The sequence below is a fragment of the Anoplopoma fimbria genome, chromosome 13, assembly GCF_027596085.1.
Source record: "Anoplopoma fimbria isolate UVic2021 breed Golden Eagle Sablefish chromosome 13, Afim_UVic_2022, whole genome shotgun sequence".
Taxonomy (NCBI): Eukaryota; Metazoa; Chordata; class Actinopteri; order Perciformes; family Anoplopomatidae; genus Anoplopoma; species Anoplopoma fimbria.
The window spans coordinates 7,954,850-7,970,205 of record NC_072461.1 but is presented as its reverse complement, the minus strand read 5'-3'; the positions used below and the strand labels follow the sequence as shown (position 1 = coordinate 7,970,205).

General features: G+C 38.8%; 1 protein-coding gene across 1 annotated transcript; it reads left to right on the top strand.

The window, feature by feature from the left end:
• Positions 1–7,487: 7,487 nt before the first annotated feature.
• c7a (complement component 7a) lies at positions 7,488–15,133 on the top strand. Its single transcript, XM_054611798.1, has 18 exons — positions 7,488–7,493; positions 7,678–7,739; positions 7,899–7,977; positions 8,194–8,335; positions 8,438–8,582; positions 8,666–8,804; positions 10,036–10,179; positions 10,295–10,538; positions 11,135–11,248; positions 11,354–11,520; positions 11,638–11,866; positions 12,108–12,279; positions 12,414–12,501; positions 12,958–13,090; positions 13,900–14,088; positions 14,285–14,384; positions 14,501–14,685; positions 14,783–15,133. Exons 1-18 carry the CDS (start codon positions 7,488–7,490, stop codon positions 14,965–14,967), a joined length of 2,523 nt encoding a protein of 840 aa, XP_054467773.1. The 3' UTR covers positions 14,968–15,133.
• Positions 15,134–15,356: the final 223 nt, after the last annotated feature.

Sequence of the window (15,356 nt, the reverse complement as noted above, 5' to 3'; positions counted from 1 at the left end):
TCATACTGCATCTTCTATTCATATGTTCAGTTTAGTGCATGAACCAAACAGTACTCTTGTTGTTTAGCAACAGGGTTCATTAGTGTTTGTGCATCTCAGAAATTATCTTCTGCATTATGTTTCTCAAGAGCATGAGTGCATCTCAGCTCGAAATGTTTTAAACCCTTTAAGACACATCTCCAAATTGATTGATTTTTTAAATGTTGCACTGCTTCTACCCCATACACATTAAGAATGGAAATGAGCAGACTTGAAAGGCTTGTAAATTGTGTCTGTGACATTTGTGTCTTCCCTTGTCCAAACTGTTGTCATTGCCTTTATGTTCTGGTGTGAAAAGAGTCCTTTGCTGTTGTAAAACTCAAAAACTTTTGTTCAAAGGTGACTCTGTTCTAAGTGGAAACGGCAAATCAAATCAAATAAAGCTTCTATGCCTAATGAGTGACTCCGTGAAGTATCTGGCTTGTTGAGTGGTAATTGGTTGGTTAATTGCTTGATTGAAAATAATAATAAAAAATAATTAAAGCCATTATAATATAACTGTGATTTAATTAAATCACCAAATGGCAGTACTATAAATCTAAAGTAGATTTGCAGCTTTTAAGCAAACATATCAGTATTTCATTCCCTATCTGTGCCGAGGAGCATCCTAAAATCATCCAGTTTCCAGGGTGATGAGGATGGAGGTGGGTGGGCAGCGGCACCCAGGGTGACCTTGCCGAGACTGTTTTGTAATTCAGCATCTGCCATTCTGCAGCCAGGTGTTGCTCACAAAGAGGAAACAGAGATAACTCAGATGCAGAGTGGCTCATTTTGTGTGTGCATCCTACTCTAGACTCAAGGTCTTTACTTTAAAGAAAGGAAGGAAAAAAATCAGTATTTTGTTGAGTTATTCTGACCTTCTGTCATGTGACTCATAAAATAAGCATGCATCTGTTTTTAACAAACACTAAAACGAATGATCAAGTTCTCATATTGATGAATATAAATGCCCAGGGTTGATTGACATCATGTCATATGCATACACACACACACACACATACTGGAAGCTGCCCATTACAGTAATGTTGTGCTGGTAAACACAGGCCAGCTGACTAGATGGGTATTAAGTGCTTCACATTACAGTAGCTGAGTGAAGGAAAAGTTTATAGCTTATTAATTTCCTTTACTTGCTTTATTCCATTTCTTAATGGAAAGTAGTTCATTATTGCTGTACCACGGAAAATGAAACAAAAGGCACTATTATGTTCTTGGAGTTTATTTAAAAAGTTATTTTTGCTGGAGGAATAACAAAATGCAAATACCGATGTTATTGTGTGTTATATGTGTGAGCATGTGTTTTTGTCTGTATGTCTTTCTCCGTCACTCTCTCCAACACACACACACACACACACACACACACACACACACACACACACACACACACACACACACACACACACACATACACACACAGACAAACACACAGATGAGGAGGAGGTAAAGGTGTGGGAGGCAGAGATGGATGATGGCATTCAGATGGTTTTAAAGAGGGGCAGTAACGAGATGAACAGTTTCAGAAAAGTTTGGAGTGTGAGGAGGAGGAGGAGAATTTCCACCAGCCACTCCTGTGTCTAGTTGTATTGGGTGCACACGACACAGGCTGGAAATTTATCAGTAAATACTAGCTACTCAACAATCTACAATATTATAGTGAGAGAGGTAAAAGGCTTGGATACAGTTAATTATTACATTTCAACAAAAGACAGAGTCATTATCGGTGAGAGAGGGGAAACTGGGCATTGTCATTATTCGTTTACTCAGTCAGACATGAAAACAGCAAGTGGACAAAGGGAGGCAGCAGGCAACACTCACAGCAAGGGGACGGAAAGAGAAATAGAGCCCAAGCTAATGGTGTCATTCTGTCTGAAAGGGCCATCGGCCAGAACTGACCACTGGTGGTTTTTGACCTTGTTCATCACAGATCATTACCACTTTGTGTAAACTACAAAATCAAACAGTTAGGTATAACCTTGACACTATTTGAAAACTTTTCCATTGCCTCTCACAGCTGAAAATTCATTTTGACCTATATGTTGTTTATTTTCAACTCTGTATGTGGGGTAACTTGTGAACCTTGTCACAGGCTTCATATATCTTCATATTGCTGTTGTCCGTTGAAGAATATGTATTTAAAAAATAATACAGCAAAATATACAGCATATCTTAAAGCTTTGTGAAAATACATTCATTTTTTAGAGTGTTATATTGACCTAATACATAGACAATTGTTTTCAATCTGCAAAAGAAGGAAGATCTCATCCCACAGCGCCAAGAGTGATGTGTTCTTCCTTTTCATAGTTTTTAGATAGCTGGTGGAATGATCCAGTATTTCAGAATAATCAGAAACAAATATTAAAAGGATATATTTTAGACCCCTTGGTTGGGGAACCATTGGCTTACACCATGTTGTCTTACTACCTTGAACAGACAGAGTTGTTGGTAATTGCTGTTTGACTTCAAAGTCTCTGCAGTCCTCTGTTGATATGCTCCAAAATGTTATGAATACCTCTATTTCTATATATATATATTTATTTATTATTTCTCCCCTTGATTGATAGATGGTAGAAACAGACAGGATACATAAGATGATATACAACAAAAGGTCTCCAGGAAAATCAAACCAGGGACGTAGCAGTTACAAACAGTATGCATTTAAACCAGTAGGCTATCAGGACACAAATTACACTTTAGTGAAGAAACGTTGAATTATTGGTGTGGTTTAATCTGGAGGAGAGCACATGAGCCCCATATTCATTGACAAAGTCTGTCGTTCTCTGGCAGACCAAACTTCCAGGGCAGATGGCGGTCAAAAATGCCCTCTGAACATCATGAGACTCACAGAAGCGGCACTAATGGAGGGCACGGTCTGGTAGCTTATTGTCTGAGCCAACTGTTATTCTAGCCTGAAGGGCAGGGACTTGGCTCACTGCTGTACAGTAGCAAGTCATTTAGCATGGGGTGGTCATTTCAGAAATACAGGAAATCACTTTTGTAGTCAAATATATCAGTTTATTATGCACAAAGTATGCAGCTCTTATGTTGTGATTGTCTGAGGTGACACTGTGTAAATGTTTTCTCCCAGTTTTTAATTGTTGGTGTGGTAATAAGATCAGTTTTCCTCAAAACATAACAATAATGTAGTTATTTTGACATGAAATTTTCACCAGATGTCGGTAACAACCCAAGTAATCCATACATACAAAGAAAACCGAACAAATAAGTTCAGAAATTAAGTTTTGTGTAATAAAATGGAATGACACAGGGAAAAAGTATTGAACACATGAAGAAAGGGAGGTGCAAAAAGGCATGGAAAGCCAAGACACCAGTTGAAATCTATCAGTAATTAGAAAGCAATCCTGCCCCTTGTCAGTGCAAATTAATATCAGCTGGTTCAGTCCCAATTGATGGCCTATAAAAAGGTGTCTCATTACCAAGGTGTCACACAAGAAACATGTCATGATGGGTGAAAGCAAAGAGCTCTCTCAAGACCTTCGCAACCTTATTGTTGCAAAACATACTGATGGCATTGGTTACAGAAGGATTTCTAAACTTCTGAATGTTCCGGTGAGCACTGTTGGGGCCATAATCCGGAAGTGGAAAGAACATCATTCACCATAAACCGGCCACGACCAGGTGCTCCCCGCAAGACTTCTGACAGGGGAGTGAAAAGAATTATCAGAAGAGTTGTCCAAGAGCCAAGGACCACTTGTGGAGAGCTTCGGAAAGACCTGGAATTAGCAGGTACAGTTGTTTCAAAGAAAATAATAAGTAATGCACTCAACCGCCGTGGCCTGTATGCACGCTCACCACGCAAGACTCCATTGCTGAAGAAAAAGCATGTTGAAGCTCGTTTAAAGTTTGCTGCAAAACAATTAGACAAGCCTGTGAAATGCTGGGAGAATATAGTCTGGTCAGATGAGACCAAGATTGAACTCTTTGGATGCCATAATACACACCATGTTTGGAGGTCAAATGGCACAGCACATCACCCAAAAACACCATACCAACAGTGAAGTTTGGAGGTGGGAACATCATGGTGTGGGGCTGTTTTTCAGCATACGGCACTGGCAAACTTCATATAATTAAAGGAAGGATGAATGGAAAAATGTACCGAGACATTCTTGATAAAAATCTGCTGCCATCTACCAGGATGATGAAGATGAAACGAGGGTGGACATTTAAGCAAGACAATGATCCCAAACACACAGCCAAGGAAACTCTCAATTGGTTTCAGAGAAAGAAAATAAAGCTGCTAGAATGGCCCAGCCAATCACATGACTTGAATCCAACAGAAAATGTATGGAAAGAACTAAAGATCAGAGTTCATAGAAGAGGCCCACGGAACCTTCAAGATTTGAAGACTGTTTGTGTGGAAGAATGGGCCAAAATCACACCTGAGCAATGCATGCGACTAGTTTCTCCATACAGGAGGCGTCTTGAAGCTGTCATTACCAACAAAGGCTTTTGTACGAAGTATTAAATAAATTTCAGTAAGCGTGTTCAATACTTTTTCCCTGTGTCATTCCATTTTATTACACATAACTTAATTTCTGAAGTTATTTGTTTGGTTTTCTTTGTATGTATGGATTATTTGGGTTGTTACTGACATCTGGTGAAAATGTCATGTCGATAGCACCTTTTAGAAATATATTTACTGAGAAAAATGGTGACAATACTTATTTTACCCGCTGTATATGCACAGTGTATGGACAAAATGATACGGCTGTAAATTGTTAGATAGAAGGCTCAATTTTCCATTCACTCTTAGATGGCAGTCAAGTAGAAAATGACAAGCAATTTCTGCATTGTCAAAAGTTACTGTACCTGGAAAATTGCTCTCGAATAAGATGCTTACCTTTAGGGAGATGCATTTTTCTGTAAATGTAGGGCTGAGATTGTTTGTTTAAGCTTTGTATTTCTCTCTATTGTATACCTCTGCTGTTATGGGCCAGAAAATATATTCTCATTTCCAAAATGCCATCGCACTGTAGCAAAACTAACCTTTTTGTCTTTTGCAACTCATATTAAGCTGCACATTAATTTGACATCCTAAATTTGTGGACAGGATAAAATTATCCCTTGCGTATTTTTAAAAATGATAGGCAGCAGGAATCAACGCTCACTAACACAAGCTCGCCTGCCCTAACGCTGCTAAAAAAGCATTTCATCGGAACGCTCAAACTCAGTGGTATTCCCTTTTTGAGCTGCCAGTATGTGAATGATATGCACAGTATGGCCTCCTGTCTGGCTGTGACAGCAGATATATATATATATATATATATATATATATATATATATATCCATAATTAGACAGCGATGTGGATTCCACATACAAATATGGGAACAATTCCTCATTAAATAGCAGAAGAATATCAAATATGACTCCATGAGATGCCTCCATGCAGTTATACATATGGTTGTCATGAACTTCTTCATGCAATCTCTCTTTCTCTCTGTCTCTTTCAACATGGGGGCAAATCATTAAGATCACAATTTAAATGTATCTAAATCTCCTAATAGATCCTTTATTTTATACAGTTTTCCTCAAAAATGTACTCTACTTACCCTATCCATGAATTTTCTCATCCTTGAATCACTTCAGCCATGAAGAGGAAACCGTTCTCAAATCTCTATTGCCCTCCAGTGTTTACTAGACAATATCACATCTAAATACTCATAGTTATGTACGTCTGTTTTCATTTTGTGTCTGTCAAAGTTTTTGTTTATAAATGCTTTCAGAAAATCTCCCTCTGAACAAGTTAGAAATTACATTATACATTTATTTTAGAAAAAACTGATGGTTTTGTGTATTATGAAGAAAATTTTGATTTGCTGAATTTGCTTGTAAATGTTCGAACTTACTGTATTCATAAGGAGCTCAAAAAAACAAGTTTACACTACTGTCATTTTTCGAGCTCATCATGGAACACTAAATTCTACAAGTTTAAACTGCCTACTCGAATGCCAGACTCTATCTTTGCTGTACAATTTTGCTGTCTGTTCTGATTTGGGGAGAGAGGCGAACATGCCATGACCATGCACACTTAAAAGACAGGAAGTGTATACCATTTCATTGGTAGGGCTTGTGATGCGTCATTTTTGTCAATGAGCATCTGTAGCCTACATCTCCACCAGCATTGATGCACAACAGAATGCTGCTTGCCTGGATAACTGCTGTTGCCAATCTGCTTAACTTTTGGAAGAAACAAACACCAAAGGGAAAGGTTGTTGACTCTGTGACTCTTTGGGGTAGCCTATGATCTATGACATGACATAATTAGGAGAATATATTTTACTAATAATATTGAAAGGGCATGATGCTTCTGGTACAAGGTAATTCAAAGACTGCATTACTCAAAACGGAACCGCATCTTCCCCTGAGTGTCTCCTAAATGCGTCAAGTGTTAGTCTGCTGAAGGATCACTCATTTTTGAAAAAGACATAAAAAAGTAACAAAAAAATCAAAGTATGGTGTGTCACAGAGGAATTAAAAAGAATACAAAAGTCATAGTATAATATGTGAAAAAAAGTTATTAAAACCGCATCATAGTGTGACAATGATATTTTTGTATGTGTACACATACTTGGTCAATAAAGGTGATTTTGATTCTTTCTACACTGGCGTAAAGTTTTGGCAAAGAGTTTGACCTTTGAAACAACTTTTACTTTTAAGCTACCATGTGTAATGTACCATGAAAAGTCCTGGAGGTGCTGATTGGATTGAAATTGAGGGGCACTAGCCCCGACATGACATTTCCTTCACCTTTTCGGGACAGCCTTTTTTCCACAGCAGACCATTTGATCTACCTTTGTAGGAAAAGCACAGATGTTGCAAGATTTAAGCTGGCGCCCTTGCATCGCAGCCAATTCCAACATAAATCAGTCTTCACACAGAAACTACATAGCTATCAAGTCTTTGAGATTGTTTTTACAGTATATGAAAAACAGGTGGTGTGCAGGGGTAGTTTTGGGTATAAGTCTGCCATTGGCCACGGCATCCCCACCTTCTTTTATCTATGTTGCCAGGGCATTGTCGCTGCATTCTGTGCTTAACACTGCCCAAGACGATTGTTGTTGGTTTAAAGGAAGCATTAATGGAACATTTCTTTCCCTCCCTCATTTTGGGCCAATAATAAATGAAGAAGATTACCACATAGAGATTCTCACTCCAAGACAAACTTTGTTACAGTTTCACAATGAGCTTTTTGGAAGGAGCTTATTTTCTCAAGAAAGCAAAGACATCCCCCCCCCACACACACACACACACACACACACACACACACACACACACACACACACACACACACACACACACACACACACACACACACACACACAAAGAAATAAATCATGAGTTCCAGGGAATGTTCCTATTTGACTTACAGGAACAAAACTGAGCAGCGCCAAATCTTTTTCAAGACTCTTCTGTCCGCTTCTCTTCACTCACCATGAAGGCAAGTAGATTTTACACTCAATAACAGAAAAACAAGCACATTTTTCAGATTTCTACTAACTTTTCAGTATTTGAGCATTTACTTTGTGCCCTCAGTTTACTGCTGAAACCTCTCATCTTCTCTTGTCTTCTTCTCTGCCCTTGTCTCTATCTCTTCCCTGCTTTTCTCTTTCTCACCTCCTCAGAGCATTACAAAACTCTTGTTAGCAGCCCTGCCATGGCTGCTCTTCTTGTTCACTCTAAAAGGGTAAATCTGTTAATGCTCTAGCTACTGTTTCAACCTTAAAAACCGAACTATAAAAACAATGTAAATGACAAAAATGATAACAATAATGTTTTGTTTTTGTTTTATTACACTTATTTGGTTTCATTTATTGAATCAGTTGATTTAAATTGCATTCCCAAGGTTTTGTGACCAGAGAGTTCATTGCCAGTGGGGACCTTATGGTGACTGGTCAGAGTGTGATGGCTGCACCAAATTACAGGTTGGGACGATCAATTCTAGTATTGACTAGTGCACTTCTCTGTCTAGGTACATATTGGCACAACTTATAGTAGATAAACACTTTATAGAATGATGATAAAATACACATTTTACTATCTTTTTTTTTTTTTTTTAAATGAACATATTGTTTTTAAATTGATATGCTTGTTAGTTTATTTTTTGTCATATTTCTTTGTCACATTGTGGTATGTCCCAGACAAGAAGCCGAGCTATGGCTGTCTACGCTCAGTTTGGAGGGAACCGCTGCGACGGGGAACGGACTGAGACCAGGTCCTGTGAAACCACACAAGGCTGCCCTCTAGAGGATGGATGTGGAGACAGGTTTCGCTGTCGATCAGGTTAGAAAATACACTCTGCTCACTTACAAAATCATATAGAATTAGATTTAAAAAAACAAAAAACAAAAACACTGAGCTGTTTGTCTTTCTTCTGACCCACAGGGAAGTGTATTAGCCAGTCTCTGGTGTGTAACGGAGATCAGGACTGTGAGGAAGACGGACTTGATGAACATGGCTGTGACATTGAAAAACACATTGTATGTCAAAAGTCAGTTCCCCCGCCTAACATTGAACTCCTAGGACTCGGGTAGGTGACAAATCGTTTGTGCACCCACACACCAACACAGAAGGAGGTACCATATACCCTTAACACTGGGATACTTCCTGTAGGTTTGATGTGGTGTTGGGGAGGAGGAGGGCCCCTGTCATCAACACAAAGAGCTTTGGGGGACAGTGTCGCGTCATCCACAGCGGAGTCCACAGAGCTCTCTACAGGCTGCCCCTTAGTACTATCCAGTACAGCTTTATGGTTGGTCGTTCAGGACACATCTAGACCTGCAATTAATATTGATACTACTCTTGGGCAATTTTTATAGTAAAGTTACCCTGCATAGTTTTCATTGTTCATGCACACAGCTTTGTTTATATTTAACATTTCTCAGCATCCTTAATGCCTATTAACACGTGAATATATTTGCTACCTGATGATAAAACATTTTCAAAAGCTGTTTTTTTATTCTATTAGTTGGTTACATCAACTTGCAATCTTTTTCTTCTTTTGCTCTTTTATCGATGCATTCATATTGATGCATTTTGTGATTTGGTTCATTTGTGGCAACTAAACCTTCTCGGTTAAAGTTGAGAAAACCATGTGGCAATGGTTGAGCCTTCAAGGACAAGAGATATGTAGAAATGACTTGCTGCTTGTTGTTGACCCCACCATCCAGAATAGCCCCATTAACACCTGGTATTAATGTGTGATTTGTATCTGTAAATATTACCTGAAAAATTACATCTTTGCATTACACCTGGTAGTAATAAGCATTCACTTTACCTCCATCATTGGATCTCATGTGCAAATCAGTTAGGCAGGGCTGGTGGATGAAAATGGTACATTCCAGGTCAAGCAAAGCAATGCCATAAATGAGCGGCTTACATTTCTTTAATCTTGCTGAGCTCATTTTTTTTAAAAAGTATTTTGTCACACTGTATATATTGCATTTATAATGATTTACACATATCCCAATGTGAGTCAGACCACCTCCAAATATTGTCTGGTCAATCAAGTCGTACTTTGATCTTAATGTGCTCTGGATGCATTTACACCTTGCAATAACGTGCATTTTCCCTATTCAAATAGGATAAACAGATACAGATTACATGTTTGTTCCAGGTGTAAAGGGGGTAAATAACAATATAGTAGAGTATAACAATGCTACCTCTGCTCATAATACTTACGGAGAATAATATTTTACTCTCACAACCACAAAAGGTTACGTGTCATAGTTAGTTTTAGGTGTTATAACCGATGCTGCATATTGGAGAAGACAGTCTTGCGGTGTGTATGAAAGATCTTCTGTGAATGCTGGGAAATTAGTGGTGAAATCATTACTCACTTACAGCACCGCAAGTGGTCAAAAACTCCACAGGGTGTTTTTTGAAGACTCAAGATCTTCAGTTTCTATGCACATTTATGTCATTTTCTTAAGATTGGTTGATTTAATTGTTAAATAGCTTTTTGAAACCTGTGCTGTTCTCAGGTTAAAGCTCAGAATGACTTCAGTGATGAGATGTATACCAGTAAATGGCACTATGCGAAGGACGTTGTCAACAGAGAGACAGTGACTGGGACCACAACAGGATATAAAAATTATGACTTTCATGAGACACATGACAGGACCCAGGTGAGTGTTGAACCTAAAATGTTGTCACTGTAGATCCCAGTGATAATGTATGAAATTGGAAAATGAAAATCACACTTTGAAATTAACTTTTTTTTTGTGATATTATTCCTTCCAGACCCAAAAGCTCCTAGTTCTAAAGAGTGACATTGAGGTAGCTCAGTTCCAGAGCAACTCTCATCAGTACCTCCCACTATCTGAGGAGTTCTGGAAAGCGCTTGCTAAACTCCCATCAGTCTACGACTACGCTGCCTACAGGAAGGTTTTGCAGACGTTTGGAACACACTACCTGTCTGAAGGAAGCCTTGGAGGCTCCTTCAAGATCATCGCCAAGATTGATGAAAAAACTGAAAAACGGATGGGTGAGGATTCACATATCATACGGGCTGAATCAAAGAGTATAGTGAATCTCCAGGCACATCACAGAATAAGCGTGTCGGGTTTTTGAGAAATATTAATTACCACGATGGGACCTATAGGTAAGAAAGTACCTTTTACATCACATTCTGGGGGTTGACAATCATATTTCTCCTAATGGTGGCTGGTTGTGTCTTTGTTACTTTTATAAGTATTATCTATGAACTTGACAGTACTAGACAATATTGTTCACCATTGACACAACATGGCTAAGCTAAGTATTAAATATTTTTAGGAAAATGCATATTTCTGGAATTTCAAGTGAATGTCTTTAAAATGCATTGAAAATCTCAAATGCCAAAGTATTTTTTTTCCCCCTGCACTTAATTTCATATAAGCAAATACACTACTCTATAATTAAATTAATTTAGCGTTTCAGAAACGTGTTTTGGAATTTGCAATTTCAATTAATATGTAATATCTATATGCATCATATTATATAATTCATATAAAATTGCCACTGCAGCCATACAGTGTTGCCTCAACGTGCTGTTCATTTCTGACACTGGCTTTTGTTTGTTTTTTTCCCGTTGTTTACAAGTCAGCAGAAGCCATCATTCTAATGAATGTGCAAGGACTAAACGTTGGGTTTTAATATTCCCCATCACCCACGAGGACTGCAGTAGTGAACATAGTGATCACACAACACGCAGTGGTACAATTTAATTGTTAATCCTAAAATATTAAAAATACCATGAAGTCATTAGCCATTTCTGAATTATTCTGTTATCCTTCATCTCTGCAAACCTTTTCAAAATAGGTACTTCCAGGAGCAATAATGTGCAAAAAGTAGATGTGAAGGGAGGAGGCATCGAACATATCGCAGTACTGCAGGCCATGGAGCTCACTGATCCGAATAGGAACTGGGAAATGTTCTCAAACTGGGCAGAGTCTGTTCGTTATTTTCCAGATGTCACAAAACAAACAGTGAGGGAGAGTAAAATAAGCACTTTTAACTAAAAAAAGCATGAACATAATGTTGGATGTGCACTAATGTCTTATATTATCAAATAACTCATCGCTCCATCTCCCTTGTTTTGGCAGCTGCGGCCGCTGTCAGAGCTGGTAAAGGAGGTTCAGTGTGCTGGGGTGAAGAGACTCTACCTTCGCAGGGCCATAGAGCAGTACCTTACTGAGAGCGACACCTGCCACTGCCGGCCCTGCAGGAACAATGGCATGGTTGTCATGGATGGAGATGAATGCAAATGCATCTGTAAGACGGGCACATCAGGACCCGCCTGTGAACAGGGAAGTGAAGTAGAGGGTCAGCAGGGTGAGTGTTACATTTTTCGACAGGTTCTTCACAACTGCTGTCACTTTGGTCCCAAGGTGGTTTTATATGTTTAAAGGAATTATTTCACATTTTGGAAAATAGACTTATTACATTTTTTTTTCTGAGGGTTAGATGAGATAATGAATAGATTAATAATTCTTTATTGGATAATATCACACAGACTGTAATATATTACTCACTTTTTCCCTCATTCTTACTTTCTTTTTATGCCCCTGTTAAGGAGTGATACACGGCAGTTGGGCCTGCTGGTCAGCCTGGTCATCGTGCTCTCAGGGTCGAAGATCAAGAAGTCGTACCTGCTCTAATCCCACTCCTCGGAGCGGGGGGCAACAATGTCACGGAGAACCCGTTGAGGCGTCTGAGTGTGAAGACCAAGACCTGCAATACTTGAAGTCAGAGCGATTTTAAGTTTTATTTTGCAACACTATCACTATAAAAGACACCAGAGTTCACTGCATCAAAGGAAGTTTCACAACATCCAACATCAGAACTATACAAAACTTGATTTGTAACTATCTTTCTTCAGATCCATGGAGCCTCAGTGCTTTGACCAAACTCTCCAACCAAGTCAGACATGTGTAAACCCACCGGGTCTAATCAACGGCTACATCCTGGTGAAGATTAAGCCAAACTTGAATTTACAGTACATTGCATAATAAACCATTTCATAATCACAGTAATTGATTTTCCAGTTTGGGGTCAGTATGACCAAGAAGGGCACAGTTTAGTGTTACTCCTCATATAATTTACTTTGTCTTTACATCAGTCAGACTTACTACCAAAGACTACACAACCAAATTTTAATATGGAGAAATTATGTATTTTATTTATTATAATAATGTAGCCTCTAAAGCATATTGGAGACCCAACATGAAAAAGAAACAGGCACCAATGTGGGAAATGTTTTTGTGTATGTGAATTAAATATTGAATGTGCCTCCAGTAAAGTGAAATTTTTGTTCACATTTGTTATTTATATTTCAGTCTGAAATGTATGTTCCTTTGTAAAAGATTTCTGTACATAAACTGGAAAAATGGAACTTAATACCCTTCTTTTCACATGCTCCATAGGTCCCTAAGGACATTTACATTGTGGGTAGTATGGTTGCGTACACCTGCACTGGCAGTTATTATCTTGTTGGTGACAGCGTCATAGAATGCTCCGCTGATCAAACCTGGTCTACCAGCCCTGGACTGTGCACAGGTGAGTACCTATAACAAAGGTAAGGAAACTGTAATCCTAGTTCAATAAGGACTCCATTGTGGATGTTTTAAGAAAACTGGATACAGACACCCCATTTATTCCTATATAAGTTATCGGTGCTGCATAAGGCAAGTTTGACATCAGGGTACAGAATTTAGATGAAAATACTCAGATTTATCTTTCATAATATCCTTTAACCCCACCTCACAGGCCTCGGTCCAACCTCATTCTCATTCACATGAATGGAGCAAGGATAACAATAACTCTGGATTCCAGCTATTTGTGCGTTTAGGACCTAATGATTTAAATGAGGGCCATTCAAGTGTTCGTATAGGGAAGTTGATTTACCTAAAAAAAAATATATATATATACACTGAGTTACATACATCTCTCTTCCAATGTAAGTCTATCGGGAAAGTGTTTTTGGGCTTGTCAGGGTTGCACATGACGCACCCGGAAATTGTAATCCCACCGTTTAGCCACAATGTTAAATTTGCTTCAAAGCCTTGCGCTCTTACTGGGGGCTTGGTCTCTATGGGTAATACTCTCCTTCAAGCTCGAGCACATTCACATGCATTTGCCCACTGACATTTTGCAGAAGCAAAGCCAGCCAAACAGGATGTGCCTAACAAGAGGTCAGTGGGCAAATTGTTTTTCACTAAAAGAAAAGGATGGTTTAGCAGTGGGGTGTGCTGCCTTTTTATACTCTTGAGTCGCAAGCATTCTGGTAGGCACGTCTTGATATTCCGACTACCCCATGCAAAATTTACAGTATAGTGTTACCGTGTTTAAGTCTGCTTTTCTCTCAGTCTCAAGGTGCAACATTCTGTCCCTCTCTGATGACGTCACTGCCACTCCTTTACAGCAGTACTATGGCATAGGGGAGACAGTCACCTTGTCCTGTCCAGCAGGTAGACAGCTACTAGGAGAACCAACGATTATATGTGACCCCAGTCTGCATTTTTCACCAGACCCGGCAGACATCAAATGCAGCCCAGGTACATTTTACGTCAAGTTTAATAGGCTCTTTAGTCCTCAAACGAACTTCTTGGAACTGCTGTGTAACAAGATGTGACTGCAGTATAATGTACCCTACTTTTCATTCATTCTTTAATGTTCCATATACTATTTTTTATTCTCGTTGCATGCATGGATGTCAGTAACGTGGAAGAATGATTTCTTTGTATCCCACAGAGAGCACCCCACAGCAACCCAGATTTCCTTTAGTGCAATGTAAACCGTGGCAGAAGTCTACCAGAGGAATATGTGTTTGTAAACTGCCTTTTGAGTGCAGGTATATTTAATCAGTCAATCATCACTTTGTCCATGTGACATTTTGCAAATCAGACAGATTTCATTAATTCATTTATTCCTGTGGTTATTGTGTGTGATGATGATTTTTGTCACCAGTTCATCTTTGGAGGTGTGCGCCCGTCATCCTGTGAATGGAAAATCAGTTGTTCTGAATGTCTGCAAAATGCATGCTCTGCAGTGTATGGGGAAAAACTATATGATAGCAGAGGACAGCACATGCAAGTGGCCGGAGCACAACACAACAGGCTGCACCAACTGTCAAATGTGGGAGACCTGTGACGGTAGGGACATCTAAAAGTTACAAACAATCAATGATAACGTACAGTATTTTCCTGTTTTTAGTCATTGATCTAATTAATCATCACTCCATTCTTTCAGATCAAACCAACGAGTGTCGCTGTAAGGACTCTGCAGTTTGCTTGAACCTGGGATTAAATGTGTGTGTTAAAGTTGGGGAGGATGAAACCTCAGTGTTTCAGACTATGAGCGAGTGTGAAGCAGGAGTACACCGATGTAAGGGAGAAAAGGTTTCAGTTGTCAGTATCCTGCCTTGTACTGCCTGAAAATGCCGGTTTGACCGCATGACTTTAAATCTCCACTGTCCCTTACACATTTATCCCAAAAGAACAATCACATTTTTCTAGTGAATAAGTATTTTATCACATAATTGATAAAGAACACTGTTATGCATGTATAAAACTATAATGTAAAACTGTATCCAAACAATGAATAAATAGCAAAATGGTAAATGGAAGTTCTGAGTGCATTTGTGTCTGAACCTGCTTGTGAACTGTGTGACACCAGTCATAAAAAAGTCATAATGCCATAAAAAGGTGATAATGTCATAGTATTGTATGCCATAAAATGTTATAAAAAGTCATAATACAGTATGCCATGAAAAAAGTGATATTAAAAGTCATAGTATAATATGCCATAGATAAAAAGAATCTGT

Coding starts and splice junctions, on each gene's coding strand:
- c7a (XM_054611798.1), top strand. Junction 11,249..11,353: donor TGATCACACAACACGCAGTG/GTACAATTTAAT, acceptor TTTTCAAAATAG/GTACTTCCAGGAGCAATAAT. Junction 14,686..14,782: donor AATGTGGGAGACCTGTGACG/GTAGGGACATCT, acceptor CCATTCTTTCAG/ATCAAACCAACGAGTGTCGC.